The sequence below is a fragment of the Etheostoma cragini genome, chromosome 22 (assembly GCF_013103735.1).
Source record: "Etheostoma cragini isolate CJK2018 chromosome 22, CSU_Ecrag_1.0, whole genome shotgun sequence".
Classification (NCBI taxonomy): Eukaryota; Metazoa; Chordata; class Actinopteri; order Perciformes; family Percidae; genus Etheostoma; species Etheostoma cragini.
In genome coordinates, this window is record NC_048428.1 from 8,561,658 (window position 1) to 8,584,013 (window position 22,356).

General features: G+C 40.9%; 3 protein-coding genes and 1 long non-coding RNA gene across 6 annotated transcripts in view; 1 reads left to right on the forward strand and 3 right to left on the reverse strand.

Annotated features, from left to right (window-relative positions):
• The first annotated feature begins 3,671 nt into the window (after positions 1-3,671).
• pck2 (phosphoenolpyruvate carboxykinase 2 (mitochondrial)) lies at positions 3,672-14,266 on the forward strand. Its single transcript, XM_034862291.1, has 11 exons — positions 3,672-4,224; positions 9,513-9,725; positions 9,861-10,045; positions 10,411-10,481; positions 10,700-10,835; positions 10,949-11,136; positions 11,510-11,672; positions 11,771-11,986; positions 12,961-13,098; positions 13,184-13,279; positions 13,421-14,266. Exons 1-11 carry the CDS (start codon positions 4,193-4,195, stop codon positions 13,888-13,890), a joined length of 1,908 nt encoding a protein of 635 aa, XP_034718182.1. The 5' UTR covers positions 3,672-4,192; the 3' UTR covers positions 13,891-14,266.
• Positions 6,153-12,364, reverse strand: LOC117937998. The gene is made up of 3 exons (XR_004655302.1): positions 12,258-12,364; positions 11,491-11,492; positions 6,153-6,163 (listed from the first exon to the last, which is right to left on the reverse strand). It is a non-coding gene; the product is annotated as an uncharacterized LOC117937998 (long non-coding RNA).
• Positions 14,267-15,052: 786 nt separating the features above from the next.
• Positions 15,053-19,363, reverse strand: LOC117938263 (sialic acid-binding Ig-like lectin 12). The gene is made up of 7 exons (XM_034862784.1): positions 19,351-19,363; positions 19,104-19,179; positions 18,526-18,909; positions 17,878-18,183; positions 17,527-17,790; positions 17,201-17,297; positions 15,053-15,483 (listed from the first exon to the last, which is right to left on the reverse strand). The coding sequence occupies exons 2-7, from the start codon at positions 19,177-19,179 to the stop codon at positions 15,126-15,128; spliced, it is 1,485 nt and encodes a 494-aa protein (XP_034718675.1). The 5' UTR covers positions 19,351-19,363; the 3' UTR covers positions 15,053-15,125.
• A 2,304-nt stretch (positions 19,364-21,667) lies between these two features.
• The window catches only part of LOC117937986 (myelin-associated glycoprotein-like), a 30,783-nt gene continuing 30,094 nt past the window's right edge, over positions 21,668-22,356 (reverse strand). For 2 of the 3 annotated variants that reach the window (XM_034862302.1, XM_034862303.1), the window contains 3 exons: positions 22,038-22,125; positions 21,884-21,920; positions 21,668-21,756 (listed from right to left, as the gene is read on the reverse strand). In XM_034862302.1, the coding sequence (XP_034718193.1) occupies positions 21,703-21,756; positions 21,884-21,920; positions 22,038-22,125 (179 nt within the window). In that variant the 3' untranslated portion in view covers positions 21,668-21,702. The remainder of the gene's footprint in view (positions 21,757-21,883; positions 21,921-22,037; positions 22,126-22,356) is intronic. The other variant, XM_034862301.1, reaches the window with a different exon arrangement.

The following is a 22,356-nucleotide window of genomic DNA, read 5'->3' on the forward strand; positions in this document are numbered from 1 at the left end:
TGAGGCAGTTCTGAAGGCAAAAGGGGGTCCAACCCGTTACTAGCATGGGGTACCTAATAAAGTGGCCGGTGAATGTATGTAGCGCTTTTTCAGTCTTAACAACTGCTCAAAGCGCTTTTACATCTACAGGAGACATTCACCATTCACACACATTCATACACTGTGGCCGGGGCTGCCGTACAAGGTGCCACCTGCTCATCAGATAAACATTCACACACATTCACACTCCGATGCGCAGCACCGGGGGCAACTCGGGGTTCAGTGTGTTGCCCAAGGACACTTTGACAATGACTGCAGGGGCGAGGATCAAACCACCAACCTTCCAATTGGCAGGCAACCACTCTACCACTGAGCCACAACCGCCCCCATTATGGTACACAATAGGTTAAGAAAGGACCCCTACAGTCAGCATTTGAACATATATAAAATACTTAAGACTATGTAGGCCGGTTAGAATCTGTTACCAATTGCCTGGTATTTTTATTGCAGTAATTTTTATGCACTTTATATGTCCATTATCTTTTAAATGGAAACCATACAGTGTTCACCATTTATTTGCTGTAAAAATAGAACTCAAAAGTATTGCCTGTTAACTGAGGCTTGAACATTTGTTATCCAGCTGCTTGATTATTCAGCAGATCATTTACAGGGGAATAATTATTCTGAGATCATTATTTCCCTGTCTTCTACCTTTCTTTTCTCCACAAATTTGCACTTTTTCCTGACATATAGTAAGCTTAATGCCAGGTTTGAACTTTGAGATCATTGAGGATACATAAACATATGACACATTATCACAATTATTTATTAATTCATGTATTGTTTCACATTGCATCAAGTCCTTTCTTTGTGGGTGTCATTTAGTTTGATGTATGCTGTTAAATTGTGGCTGTTGGCCTTTAAAACCAGAATGAAATGTCTTAATAGGATGAAACTTGCCGTCCAACAGCTTCAGATGCAGCAATTGTGTACTTTAACAGAAAAATATATTTTTAAAAAGCCACACCCGTGCACACCAAAAAAATAATAGCACTCAAATTTCTGCCACATAGTAAAATGATTAAAGCATGTTGCAGCTTTGAATGGCTTTTTTGTTCATGTATTTGCCTGTTGCTGGATTTCTGAAAGTTCCCTTTCATAACCATGGGCTGCAGTTGTAGTATGTGCATACATGCAGTATGTGCATGTATGCATTCTCCATGAGCTTTGGGAGTCTGTCTCTGGTTGGCTGCTGACCCTGCAGGCCATGGCGGAGAACACAAGACAGTCATTTATCGCTCTTTATTTTGTATTTATATTCCTATGTCCAGACCTCACCCCTATACTTCCCCTCTCTCTCTCACAGCTCGTACAGTATATCTGTGTGTGTGTATGCAACCCCCCTCCCCCAGTTCCCAGAGAGAGAAACATTAACAGTCACAATTTAAAAAAACAGACACGCTGTACTGTTAAAAATATAATCCTCCTACTGACTCATGTCTGGACTGTTTACCGCAAACAGCAGGCTTATCAATGTTGTAAAAGTGATAAGTGCAATATTATTCTAGAGGATTTACTATAAACTGTCAGTGGGCAACTTTACAGCCTCTAATAGCAGCAAGAGAGAACTGCTTGAAACTTGAGCTTTGGTACTCACAAACTATGGAACATGATGTCCAAAATCGCAAAGTCCCAGATTCACATTTCATTTGGAGTTGAAGGAAGGGAAGATTTTCAGCTATTTGCTTAAAGATAGACAGTTTTGTGTCTCTTCTCAGGTTATTGAATCCAGTAGGGCTGAATTGTTTAATTTGACAAAAAAACAACTGGTAACTTTTTTGTTTTTACTGCTTCCAGTTTCTCAGATAGAGAGATATCTCAGATAGATAGATAGATAGATAGATAGATAGATAGATAGATAGATAGATAGAGAGAGATCTTTTTCATCAACCTTTACGTTGATATGTTTTTACCACCGTCTGTTAAAGCCACATATAACTAGGCTACATACAGTACATATATACATTGTAACCTGTTACACGGCTACATGAGAGACACCAGATCCATCCATTCCACACTGTGTGTTTTATTGAGGGTTACTAACAAAAATCCTCTGGCCATAGCGCGCCTGTTTCCAGGCTAGGGATCGGTATCTATGGCCAGATGGAAGCAGTGTGAAGAATGGGTTGGTTTTGGGTAGCGCTGTGTGTGATGCCAGTTACATTTGTTCCTGTTGGAGACAGTAATCATGGTGAGGAAGCAGGGTGAACAATGTTTGAGGATAGGTTAAAGTATACTTTTGTTTTGTGAGGTATTTCGCTGCTTTCCTTTTTTGTCTTCCTACTATATCTTGGAGGTTCTGAGTGTTTTTTAGACAGTCTAGGAAACAAGCACCTTGGGCTCAGGATGCTGTGAGGGACATTTTACCCTATCGATAAATCATCGGTCATGAATCAACGGTAAATCAAAAAATGATCACCTGATTAATAGATAGTGGAAATAGACAGTACGTCCAATATAAATGGCTTGGAACTTCAGATTGATGGGTTATTTTTACTCACACCTATTGCATAGTTCAAATATTACAAATTGAAAATCTGGTAACTGCAAACTGTGGTGTTGTTGTAAGGGAAAATAAATGTTATTACAATTAAAAAAAGATGTTGTACAAGTCATTTTGATTGCATTCTATCACTACATTTTTATTCTGCCTTCACTCTCTTAACCTAATGAAACAATAATAAACCCAACCATACAACAACACAAATGCTTGTATAAAAACTTGAAAGGGGGTGAAATTATTAAATTACCCTTAGATGCCTAAAACTCAGCAGATATAAGTTAAAGGAGCACTCCACATGTTTTGCAAATGAAGTTTGTTTACTGTATTCGTCATATGGAGCACTACTCGGCCAATAAAATAGTTGTGTGGTATTTTGTTGCTCTGGAGGGAGCTTTTGGAACAACAATCCTGATAATGTCATCTTGTATTGGGCTTAGAGAGTTTAATTTTTAACAGCCTTCATCACAAATGTATGGAGCTTGATCCATACCAGCAACTAAATGTCCAAATATCTCAGCGCCTGCTGCTTTAATTTTGACTAGTCCTTTTAATCTGTCTCTTATAAATCCACCAACTTTATGAAAGCAAATCACTGAAGTTCCCATTTAAATTATACTTAAAAAGTGATTGATTGCAACTTCCAACTCACCCTCTTCTTCTTTACTTAGCACAGAACAAACAGTACAGAATCAGAACATTACACCAGTAGCAATACATACTGTATATTTAAACAGTAATCTTAGTGATCGGAATAAATGCAAATGCAAGATTTACTGATAGAACAATCATTTAAACCACATTTTACAAAGCATTGATTGAGATCTGCATGTAGAAACTACATTACAGCTTTAGGAAAGATTTGTGAATAAAGAATTTGGCAAAAAAAAAAAAACACAACAAACTTGGATCCTTTTGATTCTCACTGATTACATTGGGTAACGAGTTATTGTATAATTGCAATTCCCCTAACTGGGGATCACTAAAAAGTAAACAATTAAAATTAACCTGAAACTACTTTTTGGGGCTGGGGGGGGATTTGAATGTGAGCACCCATCTACAGTCCCAGTGCTATCTGTGTCCCCATAGTGTGTCCCCGGTGAGATACGTCTATTTCCGTACCGTTTTTCGTATATCCGGGTTGTGTCTGCTGCTAAGTGGTGCAGGAACTCTGGAAACTTGCGTCAGCCGGGACATCCAACATCCGCTCGGTTCATGTTTTGGTGGAGAACACAGCAACATGGACACAACCTGCGAAGAAGTCAACTACGTTATATTTAAATTTGAAAGCAAAGCGCCTAGGTCATCCTCCTCAAATGTGATGTGAGCCGGTGCCCAGTGTTAATACCTCACTTTTTAAAGCAGTAAAAAAGTGCAAGGCGTTTGGGGACAGATATTATCTGCTGACGGTGGTCGTACACGTGCAATAGCAGCAGCAGCAGCAGCAGCAGCAACAGGACGGTATCCAGTTTACATCAAGGTGTATCCGTGTGAATGTCCACGTTGAGCAAAGTGCAAAGTCTCCCCAGTGCTCAGATATGAGCTGCGACCACCTCTAACCACTACTGTGCCTCACTTTACCTACGTAGCTAACTTAAATGTGCCTTTTTACACTTTATTTTTTTATAAGCTAGTTTCATTTTTGCACCGAAAATGTCCTGCCTGTTGCTCGGAGTCATACGAAGGTGAGTAATTGTGACTTTCTTTCTCAATGTGTGTCCTCCCATTTAAAATCGTGTTTTAGCTCCGTGAACAACAATTTCATTGAACCTAACAAATAGCTAGGCTAGCGAATGTTTAGAGTGCCGAGTATGCTACACAAAATGGCTTTATTGATTTCCAATTCATTTAAATTAAGCAAAGGTTTTTTGTTTAGTCAATGTTAATTTACTGTACTGTTTTTTAAGTATTCATAAACGTAGCTACACAACGTACATAACTTTCTTTCTCAATGTGTGTTCCCCATTTAAAATCGTGTTTTAGCTTCGTGAACCATACATGTTATTGTACCTAACATAACCAGGCTAGCCAATGTTTAGAGATTCGGCTATATGCTACACAAAATGACAAAATTGTTTTGTCATTAAATATGCAAATGTATTTTAAGTTGAATTAGTGAATGTCAATTAATGTGGCCGTTTTTTAATTCATACACATACGGAAGGTATTGTGGAAACCTTTCTGTCCTGCCAATTTAATACCAACTTGTTTGGTATGGATTTCACAACCTTTTCTAAAGCAGAAACCTTTTTTCAGGTACAGCTTACATTACAACATTGCATCAATTCTGACCGCTCGTCAACACAAAACTGAATACCCAATTTTAAAGATTTAAAAGTCATTATATCCAATAAGACCTGTGGCACTACAGCATTATTGTTGTTTTCTTTATTTTCTATGCTGACTGCAGCCAGAAACCTGTTCAAAAAGCATGAACTCATATGACATTAAGCAAAGACTTCTGCATAGTTCTTTATAGATTAAACAACATTAAACAGCAGTACTTATCTGTTTTTCTTTTTAAAAAGGACTTTCTTCCTGCATTTCTTTTCTTCACCACTTTTCCCCTCCAGGCTTTGTGATGACACCCCATTACACAGGGACTCTGGAGTCAATGTGAGCACTCAATGGCATTGTGTGTTGCCTTTTGATTTTGTCATTAAGGATGCATGCGAGTGACTCAAACCATGGTTTGAGCTATTGACAGGGAGGCCCATGTTGCTGTGCATTTTGTTTGTATTTCTGCTTGACAGAGAGTACATGGAGTTACCACTCCTCTATTTGCCTGAATGTCCTGGAGCATGTTCCAGTGTATTTCTCCCTTGTTACTCAGTGTACCATGTGTGAGGCTAACGTATGCAACACATGTGCATGTTCTAAGTGAATCTCCGGCTTGTCTCTGCTTCATGTGTAGACTTTGCCCTATTGACCAGGATCAGTGTGAATGGGGAGTGTAGGCATGTCTGGCTGTGGTGTTTGAGGATTGGCCGGCTGACTTGGAGACGTGACAGGAGGAAAAGTTGCCCAGCTGGAAGCTATTGGCAGCCAGGGGAATTGATCTAGATCACAGTTATCTGTTCCATGACTTAACTCATTCCCCCTTCTGGACAACATCCCTATATATTTTTAAAATTTGCACCCTTTAAAAATACAGGGTACAAGCTGGCAAAATAGGTTTCCTCAGGAGGGTGGCTGGCATCTCCCTTAGAGATAGGGTGAGACAGTCATCCGAGAGGAGCTCGGAGTAGAGCCGCTGCTCCTTCGCGTTGAAAGGAGCCAGTTGAGGTGGTTCGGACATCTGGTAAGGATGTCTCCTGGGCGCCTCCCTAGGGAGGTGTTCCAGGCACGTCCAGCTGGGAGGAGGGGAAGACCCAGGACTAGGTGGAAAGATTATATCTCCAACCTGGCCTGGGAATGCCTCGGGATCCCCCAGTCGGAGGTGGTAGATGTGGCTCGGGAAAGGGAAGTTTGGGGTCCCTTGCTGGAGCTGCTGCCGCTGCAACCCGATACTGGATAAGCGGATTAAGATGGATGGATGGACCCTTAAAAAATAGAAAATTATCTTCCATGTTTCAATGCTGCAGAGTAGTTGATTTTAAAACTATTTCTGATGTCTGGATAAATCTGTGCTAAAATAATTAAAGGGAGACATGCTTCTCCTTAACCGGGAATGAAGTATGAAGGACTGAGAGGGGAACTAGGAGCAAAAGCTGTCAGTGTGAACATGCTTCTTTTTTAATTTTTTAATTTAAAAGCAAAGGAGGAGAACCAAAGCAGTTGATTCCATCCTATTAATTTTAACTTTTATCTTCTCTTAAGGAGTGATTAAGCAAACTTCAGGTGTCCTCTTTGTTCCTCATCAAGGGGCTTCTCAGGAGCCCAAGTAGCGGAAGTAGCAGTGCTTCGCCTTCTGAGAATATAGTTCCCAGTATGAATACGGTTAGAATATGGCTGTGTCTCATGTGACCTTGTTATTTGTACATTCTGTGGCTACACAAATCACAACATGTAAATTGGAAAATGTTGTTGTTATTTTGTCACTTATGGGGAGCAGTAGGCTATAGGTCACATGAGATACAGACATATTCTAACCGCATATTCTCAGAAAGGTGTTCTGCTACTTGGGCGGAGTGATTTGCTCGCCGCACCTCACGGAGTAGAGAGTTTGCCTGGAGTTTGCTCAGAGTTGCTTGTTTTCTGTCGGCATAGGTTGGCATGTTCCACACATACACCATTAGTCCGTGTTTGTTCTGGTTCTCCTGTCAACCACAGTCCGTTCGGCAATTTGTGTATTCTGGCTCAAAAAGATATGGTTCTGGATCTTGGTTTGATACCAAGTAAAAATCCTCTGACAATTCCTCAAAGTCAGCCATGATCACCAGTGTTGTTCGCTACTTGCTAGCAATTCACATTGGTTTTGTTGACTCTGCTTTTCGGTGTTTTGCTAATCACGCAGTCGGAGTAGCACTGCTTCGCCTTTCTGAGAATATAGTTCCAGTTAGGATGCGGTTGGAATATGGAACCAGTTACCTGCAGGATCTTTGTTTAGGCTAAGTTAATGCTGGTTGTGTCAGACGGTTAAGACACACACGGAAATGAGAAGGGTATGCATGGACATGTCTAACTCTGGTGAATACGGTGAATAAGCGTAAGTCCCAATAAGTCTGCGTCTTTCTTTAAGTCAGCCACCGCCAATGCTTTAGCAAGCAAATAAATAATCAACAAATGCTTTTATGTAACTTTAGTCCAACTTACCTTGGTTCTTAATCACATTGGAGATAATATATTCAGCTCCACCTAAATAGTTACAGTAATTACTGGCATAACTGGTTGGCTTATTGGAAGCACAAGTAATTGATTTACTGCGTGGGGGAGCAGAGACTAGAGTTCCGTAGAGCTGATTTAAGAGACTAGTTCATAGTATCACAGCTAGGACTGACAAAGTTGGAATGATGACATCTGTCTTGATAGCTATGTGGTGGATTGCCATTTGAAATGTGGTACAGACATTAATTTCTACTTTGTTCTTTTTGTACTTCCATCTTTACAACAAACTTCACTGTGCTTTAGTTAAATATCCTTTTGAGTGGTGTTCACTTATAGCATCTTTGTAGAGAATATTTACTGTAAGTTACAATGGAGATTTTTTTTTGAAACTTCCAAAATTGCAGATGGTACTTTTTGTTTTGTTTGCCTTAAGTAGTGTTTAGTGCCAAGTGTTCCCTTCAGGCAGCATACACCTCAACAACCTCCATCAGTCAGGTAGAGTGGCCCGGGGTAGCTTATTGCTTTGAGTGCATGGTATAACTAAGGGTGGCTCAGATGAACATTTTCTCCATTCAGATCTCCATTCTTATCTCATCCTGACTATGGTGGGTGAACAGGAAAAGGATACAGTCCGCAGACACTTAGATAAGAAAGCTGACCTGAAACTACATGCTAAAAGTGAGGGAGATGTCTCTCCCTAATTCAAGATCGATATTAAAAACTGATAAATTTAGCTGCCAATCTAGCTCTTGCTATATGCAGAGTCTGCATTTTCAGCAGAAACTGTAGTCTGTTCATGATTAATTGCCCACATCATTGGTTAAGCAACTATTACATGTAACCTGTGCAGAGGGAGTTTGAACCCAGAGGCTCGTATTAGACTGCTCTCAGCTCTTTGCCCTCTCACTTTCAAGCTGCACGTTATTGTCTTTCTCTCTGTGAGCTTCTGCACGGTCCTACTGCCTGTGCCCTTACAGCCGGATTTACTCGAGCTAATTAGGAGCCGCGTGCCTGCACTTGACAGGATGACCCCAGTGTACTTGAAACAACAAAGAATGTGATTTTGTATTCAAGGTCAAATTAACCGTTGATGTGGGTCAATTTATTCCTGAACATATTTTTTGAGCACTCGGGCTACAATGTGTGTTAACAGTTCCTCTGGGGTTTATTTTTTATTTTTTTGGGCATTTTAGGCCTTTAATGGACAGGACAGCTGAAGTTGTGAAAGGGGAGAGAGAGAGGGAGTGACATGCAGCAAAGGGCCGCAGGCTGGATTCGACCCCGGGCCAGGTGCGTCGAGGAGTAAACCTCTATACATGGGCACCCGCTCTACCAACTGAGCTATCTGGGTGCCCGGGTTTCATATTTTTGACCGGTTTTAAAGCGTTCATCTGGGTTCATCCACATTGTCCACAGACAAAAAACAAAGTACATACGCACATTGTCCATTCTATTGTCTGACAGACAGGAGATACACACAGGCTTGTGTTTCACAGCTTGCAACACTGCTGTCCTCTCAGTGGCTAGTGTTTGTGAAAATCATGCTACTAACAAACAATAAGCCGGCTCCCTGCATGCCTCTCTTTATGTGGAGAAGTCTATTTGAGGCTCTCAGGTTGCACTAATATCTGCAGCAATGGCATCTCGCTATTACTGCTTTCACATGAAAAGCACACATCTCCAATTTGGGGCCTTATTTAAACTTGTTAAAAGTCTTTGAATGCTTGGTGAAATTAGCCAAAAGACAGAACTCTTTGGTGGGTTTAAATCCACTGAACCAAGTGTCTTCACCTGAGCCAATAAGAATACTCTCTCAGCACCACAGCCTGGTCAGAGTTGGGTCATCCAGTGACTCTTTACACATACCGTATATCTCCCTACTTAAGTAATGTTAGCCTTCCGTAACTTATTGAATAAGATCTGACAGAAGGCTAGGTGTGCTCCAGTTTGGATGTTTTTGTTTTATGACTCATGGTAGATTGTTGAAAGTCTGTCTGTAAACTCCACAATGCAATGTAGAGAAGTGAACAGCAGGGTCTGTTGAGGTCTGAGGCCACTGTAGCATTACATAGATAGACAGGGATGGACAACATCCTACACTTGACAAGCCCAAGAAATGCTGTGGATATTCTCTACATCAAGAATGGCATAATTTGTTGTGTGTGTTTGTATATACATATATGAGTAACTGTACATTCTCTTTCAGGCATGGTGGTGTTGGGGCGAGTGTCGGGGTTCGCTCCCTGGCCTCCATCCCCTCGCTGCCCCTGGGGGTAGCTGAGTTTGTGAAGGGAGCCGTGGATGAATGTAAGCCCTCCAGTGTGCATGTGGTGACAGGGACGCCAGAGGAAACAGCCAACATCCTGGCAGGTCTGGAGATTGACGGGATGGTCAAGAGACTTCCCAAATATGAGAACTGGTAAGGACTTTAAATTCTGTATAATTTCATAAATACACAAAAAACAAAACATGCATTTGATGGTGTATTGCTTTAATGCAACAAAGTGCTCGTACTTCTTCTGCATCGTGCTCTGATTCCTGCTCTGTTTTTCAGTTGGTTGGCACGTACAGACCCAAAGGACGTGGCTCGGGTGGAAAGCAAGACTGTGATTGTTACCAAGAGCCAAAGGGACACCATCCCCATCCCTGCTGCAGGGGTGAAGAGCCAGCTGGGCAGCTGGATGAGCGAGTCTGACTGGCAGAAAGCCAGACAGGAGCGTTTCCCTGGCTGCATGGCAGGTACCCCACTGGATGGAAACATGTTGGTTTACCAGGAGATGTTATTCAATTTCCCTTTGAGGCTCTTGAAGGATATTTATGTAATATGAACATGTGTGAATCTTTGAGGTCTAACAAATTCTGCATTGTTTATATCCATGTTTACCTTCCAGCAGTCTTCACTGTTATGTTGGTATATTGCAGCACTTTTTTGCACGTGACTACCTGCAACTTTTGATCAGCTGAACAGCAGCTCTGAAAAACATTTGCAGGGTACCTTTAAAAAAAAAAAAAAAAAGGCCATTATATCTCTGGCCTTATGTAACCACCTTCTGAACATTTTTATGTTGTAGTGTTATTCATGTTTCTCTGTGTCCTCTCTGTAGGTCGGACCATGTATGTGATTCCCTTCAGTATGGGTCCTGTGGGCTCAACTCTGTCTAAATACGGTGTCCAGGTACTGACTGTGCTCCTCAACACTTGATGCTGTAATGTTAACTTGATACTATAAAAAGCATGCCATAAAGCAATACACCTGCGGTGTGGTACCTATTAATGTTATGCTCTGTTGCTGTAAATTGCTGGAATTTTCAGTTGCTGTAGCATTTATGGTTATTATACACTAAAAAACTTCAGATTTAGATCAGTGTGACAAACATTTTGTTCTGGTTGTAGGTGACGGACTCACCCTATGTTGTGGCCAGTATGGGGATCATGACCCGCATGGGCACTCCTGTCCTGAAGAAGCTTGCTGAAGGAGAGGAGTTTGTCCGCTGTCAGCACTCTTTGGGGCGGCCTTTACCACTCAAGGGTACAAATTCTATGAGCCTGAAACAAGTTGTTTTCATGCTTTGTATTCCTCCAAACTTTAAAGATCTTACAAATCCCCCCTATCTGGTATTTCCCTCCGTGTCTCTGCTCCAGCCCCTTTGGTCAACGCATGGCCCTGTAACCCCGAGAAGGTGCTGATATCTCACCTGCCGGACTCCAGGCAGATCATGTCCTTCGGCAGTGGCTATGGAGGAAACTCTCTCCTGGGGAAGAAGTGCTTCGCCCTCCGCATTGCCTCCCGCATTGCAAAGGATGAAGGCTGGTTGGCCGAACACATGCTGGTGAGTGTGTAACATTGCTGCCTATAGCCTGCGCCACATGCTTCACATGATATGCAATAGTGGAGAACTTAGGAAGATGCTCATTTGCTTATCAGTCATAATTGTAAACACAGTTGCCTTGGGTCTTTCAATTATGATCATTTAAAAAATGCCAATTCATTGTTTTGATTGCTCAAATTACATGACATTGAACACTTAGTATTATTAGTTTTTGTGTGCATTGTACCTGAAACAACACATTAAATAGAAAATAACTTAATTTCCGTAGAACAGAGGTTGTTTAAAAAAAAAGGCAGTGATGCTCTGTCATTTTGAGTGATGACTATCCCCGACAGGTTGAGTAAATATATTTACCACTCTCTCCCCTCCTCAGATCCTGGGCATTACTAACCCTCAGGGGGTGAAGCGTTACGTAGCGGCGGCCTTCCCCAGTGCCTGTGGTAAAACTAACTTGGCCATGATGAAACCGTCTCTGCCCGGTTGGAAGGTTGAGTGTGTGGGTGATGACATTGCGTGGATGAAGTTCGACAGCCAAGGTGAGATGGAGGAGGATGTCTCACGAACACAGAATCCCCCTGTGAGTCCGTAGCTGGTGTAGCAACTCCTCGTGTTTTTTTGTTTGATGTTTCCTCAGGGAAACTGCGAGCCATCAACCCGGAGAACGGTTTTTTCGGTGTTGCTCCCGGCACCTCAGACAAGACCAACCCCTACGCCATGGCAACAATCGGCAAAAATACTGTGTTCACCAACGTAGGCGAGACAAGCGATGGAGGAGTGTGGTGGGAGGGCCTCGACCCCCCCGCAGCCGGGGTCACACTCACAGACTGGCACGGCAAATTCTGGCAGCAAGGTAACATGAGCCCGGAGCGCCCAGGCTTTCACAGTATCCTGTAGTTCTACAGATGATCAATTGGTTTTTACATTTTTGTTCCTAATCATCAACAATAAATATTTACCAGTTTTACTGACATAGTTTTTAGCTTCAATCAATGGTTTCTTTCTTTACCAACAAAGACATCAGAAGTTCTTATTATTGATAGTCTGCACACGGCGCAGGCCTGGCTTGTATACAACTTCAACAATTACCGGTAGTCAGTGACACACCATGGTGTCTTTATCACACCTTACACTTGATGAGTGACCTGAAAAACCACAGTGTATACAGGACCATCTAGTGGTACGCCAAAGCAATGCAATTTCTTTAGAAATGGACAGACCTAAAGAACAGACTCAGATTACTATATATCCTTGACCGTCCACGTCCAGGATTGCGCCGTTGCAAACAGAAATCTCGCTGGATTTTACTCATTTAGGCCAGATATCTGTTGCCTCTGGCTTTCTTTGTGTTGGCATTTTAAACCCGGGTGGATTTATGAGGGCTATGGTAAACCTTCTCTCTGATTTCTGCAGGGTAAATCCAGACAGCTAGCTAGACTATCTGTCTAATCTGAGTTTTGTCTCGCACAACTAAAGTAACTTTTGACCGTACGTGTTCTACCAAGATAAGTTCCTTCATGATGCCATTTTGCAGAGGCACCCGGGCTCTGTATGGTGCTTAGCTCCGCCCAAGATAACTGGGATTGGTTTAAAGAAATGCCAATGAACCAGAGCACGTTTTTCATCCATCCCGGAATGCAGCGTGGACTAGCCAGACCCTCCTCCGCGCCTTGGTGGAGGAAGGTCTAGCAAAGCAAAACTAGACATTGTGTGAATCCTATTCAGCTCAGGCGTTTCCTTAATTCTTCTGTTTTCCTTTTTTAAATAGCTGACATCAAATAACTTAACATAATATGTAAAATAAAATGTTTCCTCTTTGTAAAAAAGGAAGCTCGACTCAGTGTGCCCACCCAAATTCCCGCTTCTGTGCCCCGGCGGCTCAGTGTCCCATCATCGACCCCCAGTGGGAGAGTGAGGAGGGGGTTCCCATTGATGCCATTATCTTCGGTGGCAGGAGGCCAGAGGGTTGGTGCTGTTTACATTTTTTTTTTTTGTACTACATGCGTACATAAGTAGCTGTGCATTAAATGTGAAATGTTGAATTTGTCAGGAGTCCCACTAGTCTACGAGTCTTTCAACTGGCAACACGGAGTCTTTGTTGGAGCCTCCATGAGGTCTGAGGCCACGGCAGCTGCAGAGCATAAAGGTACACACTCACATACCTCATTTTCCTCTGGTCTAAATTCATCTAAATATATTAGTGATAAGGTGTTGAGTCAATATGAAGTTACTCTTGATAAAGCCAACTCTTTACTAGAATAACAAAGTGTTACATATTTTCCTGCAGGCAAGATGATTATGCACGACCCCTTTGCCATGCGGCCGTTTTTCGGTTACAACTTTGGCGACTACCTCGCTCACTGGCTGAGCATGGAGAGCCGAAAGGCCCCCACTCATCTACCCAAGATCTTCCATGTCAACTGGTTCAGAAAGGACCCCGCGAGCGGCGCCTTCCTCTGGCCCGGCTTTGGCGAAAACGCCCGCGCACTGGAGTGGATCTTCAAGCGCTGCGGCCGGGAGAGGGAGGACGAGGCAGCCAAGAAGAGCATTATTGGCTGGGTACCAGTAGATGGCGCCATCAACACTAAAGGTCTGAGCGGCAAGGTGGATATGGGTGCCCTGTTTGATGTGCCCAAGTCTTTCTGGCAGAAGGAGACGAAGGAGCTGAGAGCCTACTTCACCCAGCAGGTCGGAGCTGATCTGCCAGCACAGGTGGAGGCTGAGCTGAAGGCGCTGGAGGACAGAGTCCACAAGTAAAACCCTACTGACAGGAAGTGTATCAGGAAACCGAGAGGTAATAAGTGATGTCTCTGGATTCAGGTCATTAGGGTGAAAGAGATATAAAAAAAAGCTAATAATCTACAATGCAATAACTTTGGACATAACTTCACATTAATGCTGCAGCTGTGAGGGAAGGCTGCTGGTGGTAGGAGGGAGGTTTGACTCAACATGAAGGTTAGAGTTCTGTGATGTTGTCAAACTTGTCATGTAGAGAAGCTTATGTCACTACCTCCATTCACTGACCAGACCTGGCACAACCAACACGGCCTAGTGGCGCCTTTTGACACATTTGTCTGGTCTGGTGTCTAGGCTGCTAATGTTTACATGCTAAAGGCCAAAGATCTTTTCTGACAAAATTCTGACATAAACATATATTAAGATTTATCATTTACCACCAGGTCTTTTAATAAACTATTGACTCATGAAGGTTTCATGAAATGCCCTTTTTTAAATTTAGTTTTATATCCCATTAAATAAATATCAGAAGTTAATTTACTACTCAAAACATTGTGGCAGATTTCCTGTGAGAATTACTATACATGAGTCATCTCGCAGCTTTTATGTTGTTTGTGATTAAATTGTTTGATTTCAGGTGACGTTTGCTCACAGTACGAGAAATGTTGGACCAATAAATGCGACTGAGATTAATTAAGTTGTATGTAATGGTTTTTATTACATTGCAATGAATAAATTCAAATTCTGAAAAAGACTGTCTCATGTTCATTTAATACAAATAGAAATGTGGGATACAAAATATATAAGAAACACAAAGGAGTACATGATATTAAACAAGCATACAAATCTGTAGATTACCACAATTACACAAACATTTCAATCTTAAATATAATATTTTATATTGTTAATGTGTACAGAACTGCTTCTGGTGTCAAGTTCACTATAATTAATGTAAATGTCCTTTACAATAGTTCCTATTTTGAGGTTTGGTACTTCCATTTGCACCGAACTGATGTAGATGTGCAGATTACCAACCACGCAACAACACCCTGAGCTCAGTCACAAATGTGAATTATAGCAAATATTAAAAATGATCTGAGCTGCAGGATGTGGAGGCTTTGAGTTCCCCTTTATGTATCTGGGGAAAAAAGATGTCTAACCCTAACCCTGTCTTCCTATAATTAACATACAACTTATTGTATGAGTAAAACATGAAGTTATATAATGAATCCAACCTAAATGTTTTCACACAACACTCAATTTTTCTTCACTTGAGCGTAGAGATCCTCTGGGCCGTCAGCAGTCTGTGTTCGGCTGTCTGCTGTCTGGGACACTTTGACCTGTGCATACAGAGAGTCCTGCTGCTGTCCTCTGTCCTGCTCCGAGGACGAGGACGCTTCAGGGTTCTGCCTAGAGAAGTCAATCTCTCCATAATGGATGTCTTCTTCTGTTTTGCTGGCTGGCTTTTGAAGACTCATCTCTTCACCTCTTTGACTCTGTGAATAATGTATCAGACAGGAAATGTTGTGAGCTGCTGGTTCCTTCCACATTAAATAACTACAGACTAAATGGCATCTCAGCCCTGAGGACAGTGTTAAATGACCCACTGTGTCACTGCTTAGAGGAAGTAAATCAGACGTGTGAAAAGTACAAAGGGCCCAAACTCTGAAGCTGCGTCTAGCTACCACGCTGTAAACAGATTAAACCAACATCCTGATAATTAATAAATGTGCTCTAACATCAGCCATTTTCAGATCCTAACTTAACTTAAACACTTCTTTACCTCTGCTGTGTGGGTTGGACAGTTTTGGAGGACCATTGCTCAAAGTTTCCAACCACAGTGTAACAGGTTCTTGTGTTTCTTGATATTTAACCTCTTAAAGAGTGTCCACTTAGTCCTAGGACCGACGCGTTCACATATTTTAGAGGACACAGTTACTGTAAAGGAAGTAAAATATCTACCTCGCACAGTTCAGTACTGTACACTGAAGTTTAGTATTTTCCCACCTGAGCCTGTTGAAGAGTTTGACGTTTCGTCTTGAACCCCCTGGAAGACATTAGAGAGCTTTCAAGGCAAGGCAGCTTTATTTCTAAAGCACATTTCAGCAACAGGGCAATTCGATGCTTTACAAAAAAAGATTAAAATAATAAAAGTTACAGTGCAGTGCAAGAAATTAATCATTAAAGGCTCATCATCAATCATTTTTGGCTGCTAGTATAGGAGAGTATGTGCTGCTGCCCCACACACGTTGTTGGGGCGCAATAGCCATTTTGTGGAAACCCAGACTTGTTGACCAGTAAGGGCCCTGCAGGATCATGTGACTTTGTACTCCAGTTACCCATAACCAAGAGTGGAATTAATTCTCTTTACACTACAATATAGTTGTCACTATAAGGCTTAATTAATGTTCACTAATTTGCTATATCTTGAATGGCTCCAACGGTTTCTTGTAAATTTTACCATAAAATCTATGTCACACCTGCGTTAGAGAAATTCTCAGACATTTATTTGTTTCCTGTTCAGAAATACCCCCAGAAGGGCCACATCCCTAGTCTCACAAATTGTTAACAAAAACAACCCAAATGGTACCAAATCACTTAGTTCACTTGAATGGTAGTTTCAACTAACAATAATTGTTTCCCCATGTCGTTGCTCAATCAATGAACTATTTTGTGGAAACCCAAACTTTGTTGACCAATACGGTAGCAATCTAGAGCCAGAACCATATTACTTTACTAGCTACATTTAGAATAGTCTAATCAAGTCATGGAATTTTGACCTTACCCTTGCTGACTGTCATACAGTTTCATTAAAAATCAACTTCAGTATAAGAAATGAGCAATAATTTAAAGAAAGGCAACATCAAAAAGAAAGGTTGCTAGCCTTGATTTAAAGAGCTGGGAGTTGGGGCGGACCTGCAGTTCTCTGGGAGTTTGTTCCAGATATGTGGAGCAGAAGAAACTGAACGCTGCTTCCCCCCTGTTTAGTTCTAACTCTGGGGACAGAAAGCAGATGTGTCCCAGATGACCTGAGAGTTCTGGGGGGGTTCAGATCAGACATGCATTTTAGCCCTAAACCATTTAGTGATTTTTAAACCAGCAGAAGAATTTTAAAACATTTAAAATTAATTCTTTGAGGGACCAGAAGCCAGTGTAAAGGCTTCAGAACTGCAGTGAAGTATAATTATACTGTGATAAACAGACAGTATAAGGACTGATGGCACAGATATTTGAGAGATTAGAGATTAAAGTAAAGACACAGATCAGGTTGTCTAAACAACAAATCAGTTAATCACTAAAAACATCAGCTGTTTTTATTTGTGATTCTTACCAAACGCTGACAGCAAGGAAGATGATGACGATGATGATGAAGATGAAGATGATCCCTCCAACAGATGAAGCCCATATTAGAGAGCTATCAGAGTTTTCTGGTCATAGAAAAACGAAACCAAGTGACTCAAAGAAAACACAGGTTGAATGCAGACATGTAACATAACAGATGCAACCATTAATTGAACAGAACCATTTAAATGCAATGAAGAAGGTTCTATAAAAGAAACTAACAAAAATCCAAACAAAGTAAGCAAAGCAAAAACAGAAAAGGGAAGAGAGCAAATTACATAAAAATAAGCAAATTCAGTTCAGTTCTGTATTTACCTGCAATCTTCAAATGAATCCAAGATGACGTCTGATTACCGAGATCATTTGTGGCCACACAGTAATAAACTCCATCTGTCACCCTGGTCACATTGAAGCTGTAAAAGTCTCCTTCAGTTACACGGAGGTCTCCATCTTTGCTGTTCTTGAACCAGCTGAAGCTGGGGGGGGGCTTGGCTCTGCTGGAGCAGGTCAGGTTCACCCAGCTACCTGCTGACACCAAACCTGATGGACTGATGGACACTGAGGTGTTCTTGGGAGCATCTGAGGAAAATGTGAGATTAACTTTATTCATTAAAATCAGCACATGATGTTCTGACAGGATCCAATAACTAACACAGGTTGTCTTACATGAGACACTGAGAGTCTTTGTCTCCTCTGCTGTCTTGACTCCTCTTCCTTCATTCACAGGATATGTGGCATTACAGCTGATGGTGAGTCCATCATGTGTGTCTGACAGAGCGATGGTCTTCTGGATTTTAGTTGTGAAGGTCCGATCTGTGTTCTCCTCTTTGTTGTTGTGAGGGTCTGGTTGGAGATTCCAGGTGAGTTTAGGAGGGGAGTGTGGACAGGGAGTGGGAGCTGAGCAGCTTATAGTGACAGACTCCTTCTCCTTCAGATCACCTGGGACCTCAATTCTGGGCCTCGGGGGGGAATCTGGAGTTTTAAAACAGACATTAAGAGTACACTGAGAAATAGATCAGAAATGACTAACCTACTTACATTTAAACATTGTCTAAATGCCATAGCTGACATTTTGTCCTGAAACTGCAAAAAGTATATAAGGTAAGCATTTGAGATGCTTTAAAATATTTTTAATATTCTAAAATGTGACCATATTAATGTCAAAGTGTAATAATAGACTCAATGTTTGATTGGAATTCAAATTTATGTCCAAGTAAAAATATGTGTTTGGAGAAAGAAAAGAGGTGAAATCAGTTTCAGTTTGGGCCTAAACAATAACATAATAGACTGATTTATAAAACAAAAGTAATTTACCTCTAACTGTTATTTGAAGAGGATCACACTCAGCTGTTGCCAGAAATGGTCTGTTCTCTATTCTGAAGTAGTATGTGTCTGTGTAACTTGGGATTAAACTAGAAAACAAGGTGGTGCATTGTTTCTGACTCAGGTCTCCAGTAATATTCATTGGATAGGTGGTAACTCTCCCACTACTGTTGAATATAATATTACTTATATTTTTGTTAAATGTGTACTCCTTTTTAATCCACACTCCAAAGGTTGGTCTTGCGCTGCTGAAGTCCTGATCTGGTTTAGAACTAAAGTTACATGGGATTAGCAGACAAGATCCACTCAGTGCTTCCAGGTTCTTTGGTGCAGTAATGTTGAGGGCTGGCTCTCTATAACAAACAGCCAGAGCACCTGTGAAACAGACTCATGATGAACAAACTGTGGAGTAAAATCTGCATGAAACACAAACTACAACTCAGCAGCAGCATGTTATATCATGTTTCCTTCTAACAAAGTCAGAATAAAACATTTCACTTTGCAGTCAGGACATGAACAGTTGGAAAAAGGAACATCTCCAAATAAAAGAGAGTGAACAAACAGCTGACCTGAAACAAAGAAGACACTCAGCAACATGTTGGCTGTCACCATTTTCACAGACTGGACTGCAATGACACTCATCATCTGGATTTGAAAAAAAGTACTTTTCAATATTTTAATCGAAGCATCTTTTAAACAAAGAATTCAGGTTCTGTTAAATCCATCTCAGATTCTCACTTTCATGAAAAGCAGCAACATAAGAAACTCTCTGGGTTAAAAAGTTCAGACATAAAAAGCAGTAACATTTGACCTTACCAAACGAGCCCGCAGCTGATATGAATTGACTGGAACACCGCAAAAACACGAAGTCTTCACCCTTCCTCTTCGCAACCTGGAAGTGAAAAAGTCAACTTTTGTGACATCTTGAGCTCATCATGGTGAAAAGAACGTATTTATTCTCAAAGATTATTTATAACACGACTCACTGAAAGCCTGTATGTCTTCTAATGTGAGAGCAGTTGTTGCTACACTGTGTTGTGGCTGTATGATTTCTGGTGATGTCCACACACAGCACACAGTATGTGAAATGTTGGTCCAATAAATACGACTGAGATTAACAGTTATTTTAGAAGTTGTATGTCAAGGTTTTTATTTCAATGCAATGAACAAATATCCACAAATACAGAAACTGTCTCATGATCATTTAATACGAATAGAAATGTGGGATAAGAAACACAATAGATAAGTACATGATATTAAACACTCCTTGTTAAAACATTTATAAAATATCACATTTAATCTTTACTTTTAATAATATGTGCACAGAAGTGCTTCTTGTGTCAAGTTCATTCTCCTGTCGTCATTTAGAAAGTTCCTTATTTCGAGCTCTGGGACTTGTATCTGCAAAATCATTTTCTTGTCCAAGCTCCAGTATTTTTTACTACATTATCTGATGTAAACAAAAATAATCTTGTACAAACTAAAACATAAGTTGTATTATGAATCCAACCCAAATGGATCACAAACACTCATTTTTTAGTAGAGATCCTCTGGGCCGTCAGCAGTCTGTGTTCGGCTGTCTGCTGTCTGGGACACTTTGACCTGTGCATACAGAGACTCCTGCTGCTGTCCTCTGTCCTGCTCTGAGGACGAGGACGCTTCAAGTCTCTGCTTGGAGAAGTCCATCTCTCCATAATGGATGTCTTCTTCTGTTTTGCTGGTTGGCATTTTCTTCCCCCTTTTGACTCAGTGAATGATGTATCAAACAGGAAATGTTGTGAGCTGCTGGATCCTTCTGATTCCAAATTACAATCTCTGATCTGTTACCTTCTCTGTTTTAATGGAACTGGTGTATAGAATACATTGCTCTTACTCTGATTGGTCGACACACTCACCTGTCACTATTCAGGGAGTCAAGGGCAGTAAAACAATACATTTTCATACAAAAAGATGAATAAATAACTGTTGAGTTGGGGATTTATTGTTGTGGAATTATTATGTAAAGTCTTCAAAAAGCCACTTTAGTTTCAGGCTGAAGGGGTGGCAGCAGCAACGAGTCTCCATACTCTATTGATCTGGAGATAGTGAGTATGACATATTTTGATGTCGTGTACAACCCCAGGGGGGTAACAAATTCAAAAATATGGACTTAATGTGTAAATGTAGTTAAGACAAACGATGAATCTGCATGTTGTGTATCAATCAACACAAGGGAAGATATTCCTACAGCTGAAATCCATCAAGGTCTTATGTTGGGGTCTAAAATTTTAGTGGTCCAGGTAGATAAAGGTCTGGATGATCTACGTGCAGAATTACATATTTTCAAGCATGCAACTAACAGTATAGTGCATTTAGATCAGGAAACATTGTCTAGTGTGATAACTGACTGAACTGGTAAAGTTACGTTGACAACAAAACCCAGCCAACAAAGTTCCCTTTTTTACTTCTAGTTCTCAGCTCCGGTCCACCAGCCACACACAGATATATTTGTATTTCATTTACACTATGAAAACATCAGATACTATAAATATGCTGATTAAATGGAAATGAAAGATAGAACTGTGAGATGTCTGAGTTTCCTTGTAGAACTGAAAGAACATCTAATAACACAACGCCTGAGGCCTCGATGTATTCTACAGTGTTATCAACCACAGCCTATCTCACACATGTAGAGCCACAGTGTTCATGCTGACTGGTGCCCGGTCTGGATCACTGCTGCTCTGCATCACAGCGCTGATGACACAACTTCATCAAAATGCTTCGTTCACTTTAAATGTTTTTGATGTTTTTATTCCAGCAAGTCCTCTTCACATGTACATACAAATGAAAATAAAACAATAAGTGATTAAAATCCACACTTTTGTCTTTCACATCACCTGAAATATCTACTTTTAACTGTTCTGTTGTCTTAATGATGTATTTGTACAAGCAATGAAAACTGAAGCTAAGAAAATAACTGTAATAATGCCATAAATCAGTTTTATCTTACATAAACTAATGATAAAAGTACAGTACATTATATTTATGTCATCTTCTGTCCTCTTTGCACTCCGTCCTTTGTTCATCGTACGAATATTCAGCAAAGTAAAGCCATTTAATATTTAAGAATGAAGGAATATGAAAGAAAGAACTTTTCCATTCATGGTGATCATGTCTTCTTCTTCTCCTTCATGTTGCTTGAATCTCAATCACTTTGTTGACGTAGTCTTCTTCTCCTGCGTCCTGTGGAAATATACCAACACAGAGAGAGGGGTGTTAGTGCGTTGCAGTCAACTTACTGCAGCTCAAAGAGAAATGGCAGCAACACAAGACATGGTGTTGCTGAAAGAAGAATGGAGCTGCAGCTTACCTTCACTGGTTTGTTGCAGCACCGTGATCTCAACCAGCTGAAAGAAAAGGAGATGGAATGAATAAACATTCAGAACAGTTCAACTTTAAACATGTCAGACAGACCAATAAGTCTTTAGCTGCAAATGATCATATCACAGGAAAGCTTGTGTCACCACTCAAAGATGATGAGTGTACTGTAGAGTGTGATGATTCCCAGGATCTTCACTGTAACGTAGACATCAACCCCAAACTCTGGACCATCTGGAACAAGACAGCATGTTCACCTTCTTCTGAATGGAAAATGCTTCTGTTCTAAAATATTAGGAACTTAAATTCCTTCTGTGAACCTCAAATGCAAACTGGTTAATTAAGTTTCAATTAATACATATACTATAAAAAGGGATTTACAAGGCCCTTAAAAATAGAAAAACATTGTTACACTGGAACAAAAAAGAAGAAAAAGTACAAAGAGAGGAGAGCAGATTAGATTGA

Excerpts from the sequence above, each read along its gene's own strand:
- LOC117938263 (XM_034862784.1), bottom strand. The coding sequence starts at position 19,179 with ATGATGAGTGTCATTGCAGTCCAGTCTGTGAAAATGGTGACAGCCAAC. Across the intron at positions 18,184-18,525 it reads TCTTCAAATAACAGTTAGAG|ATTCCCCCCCGAGGCCCAGA; the intron begins GTAAATTACTTT and ends TTAAAACTCCAG. Across the intron at positions 17,791-17,877 it reads AAAGACTCTCAGTGTCTCAT|ATGCTCCCAAGAACACCTCA; the intron begins GTAAGACAACCT and ends CATTTTCCTCAG.
- pck2 (XM_034862291.1), top strand. The coding sequence starts at position 4,193 with ATGTCCTGCCTGTTGCTCGGAGTCATACGAAG. Across the intron at positions 11,673-11,770 it reads GATGAAGTTCGACAGCCAAG|GGAAACTGCGAGCCATCAAC; the intron begins GTGAGATGGAGG and ends ATGTTTCCTCAG. Across the intron at positions 13,280-13,420 it reads GGCAGCTGCAGAGCATAAAG|GCAAGATGATTATGCACGAC; the intron begins GTACACACTCAC and ends ATTTTCCTGCAG.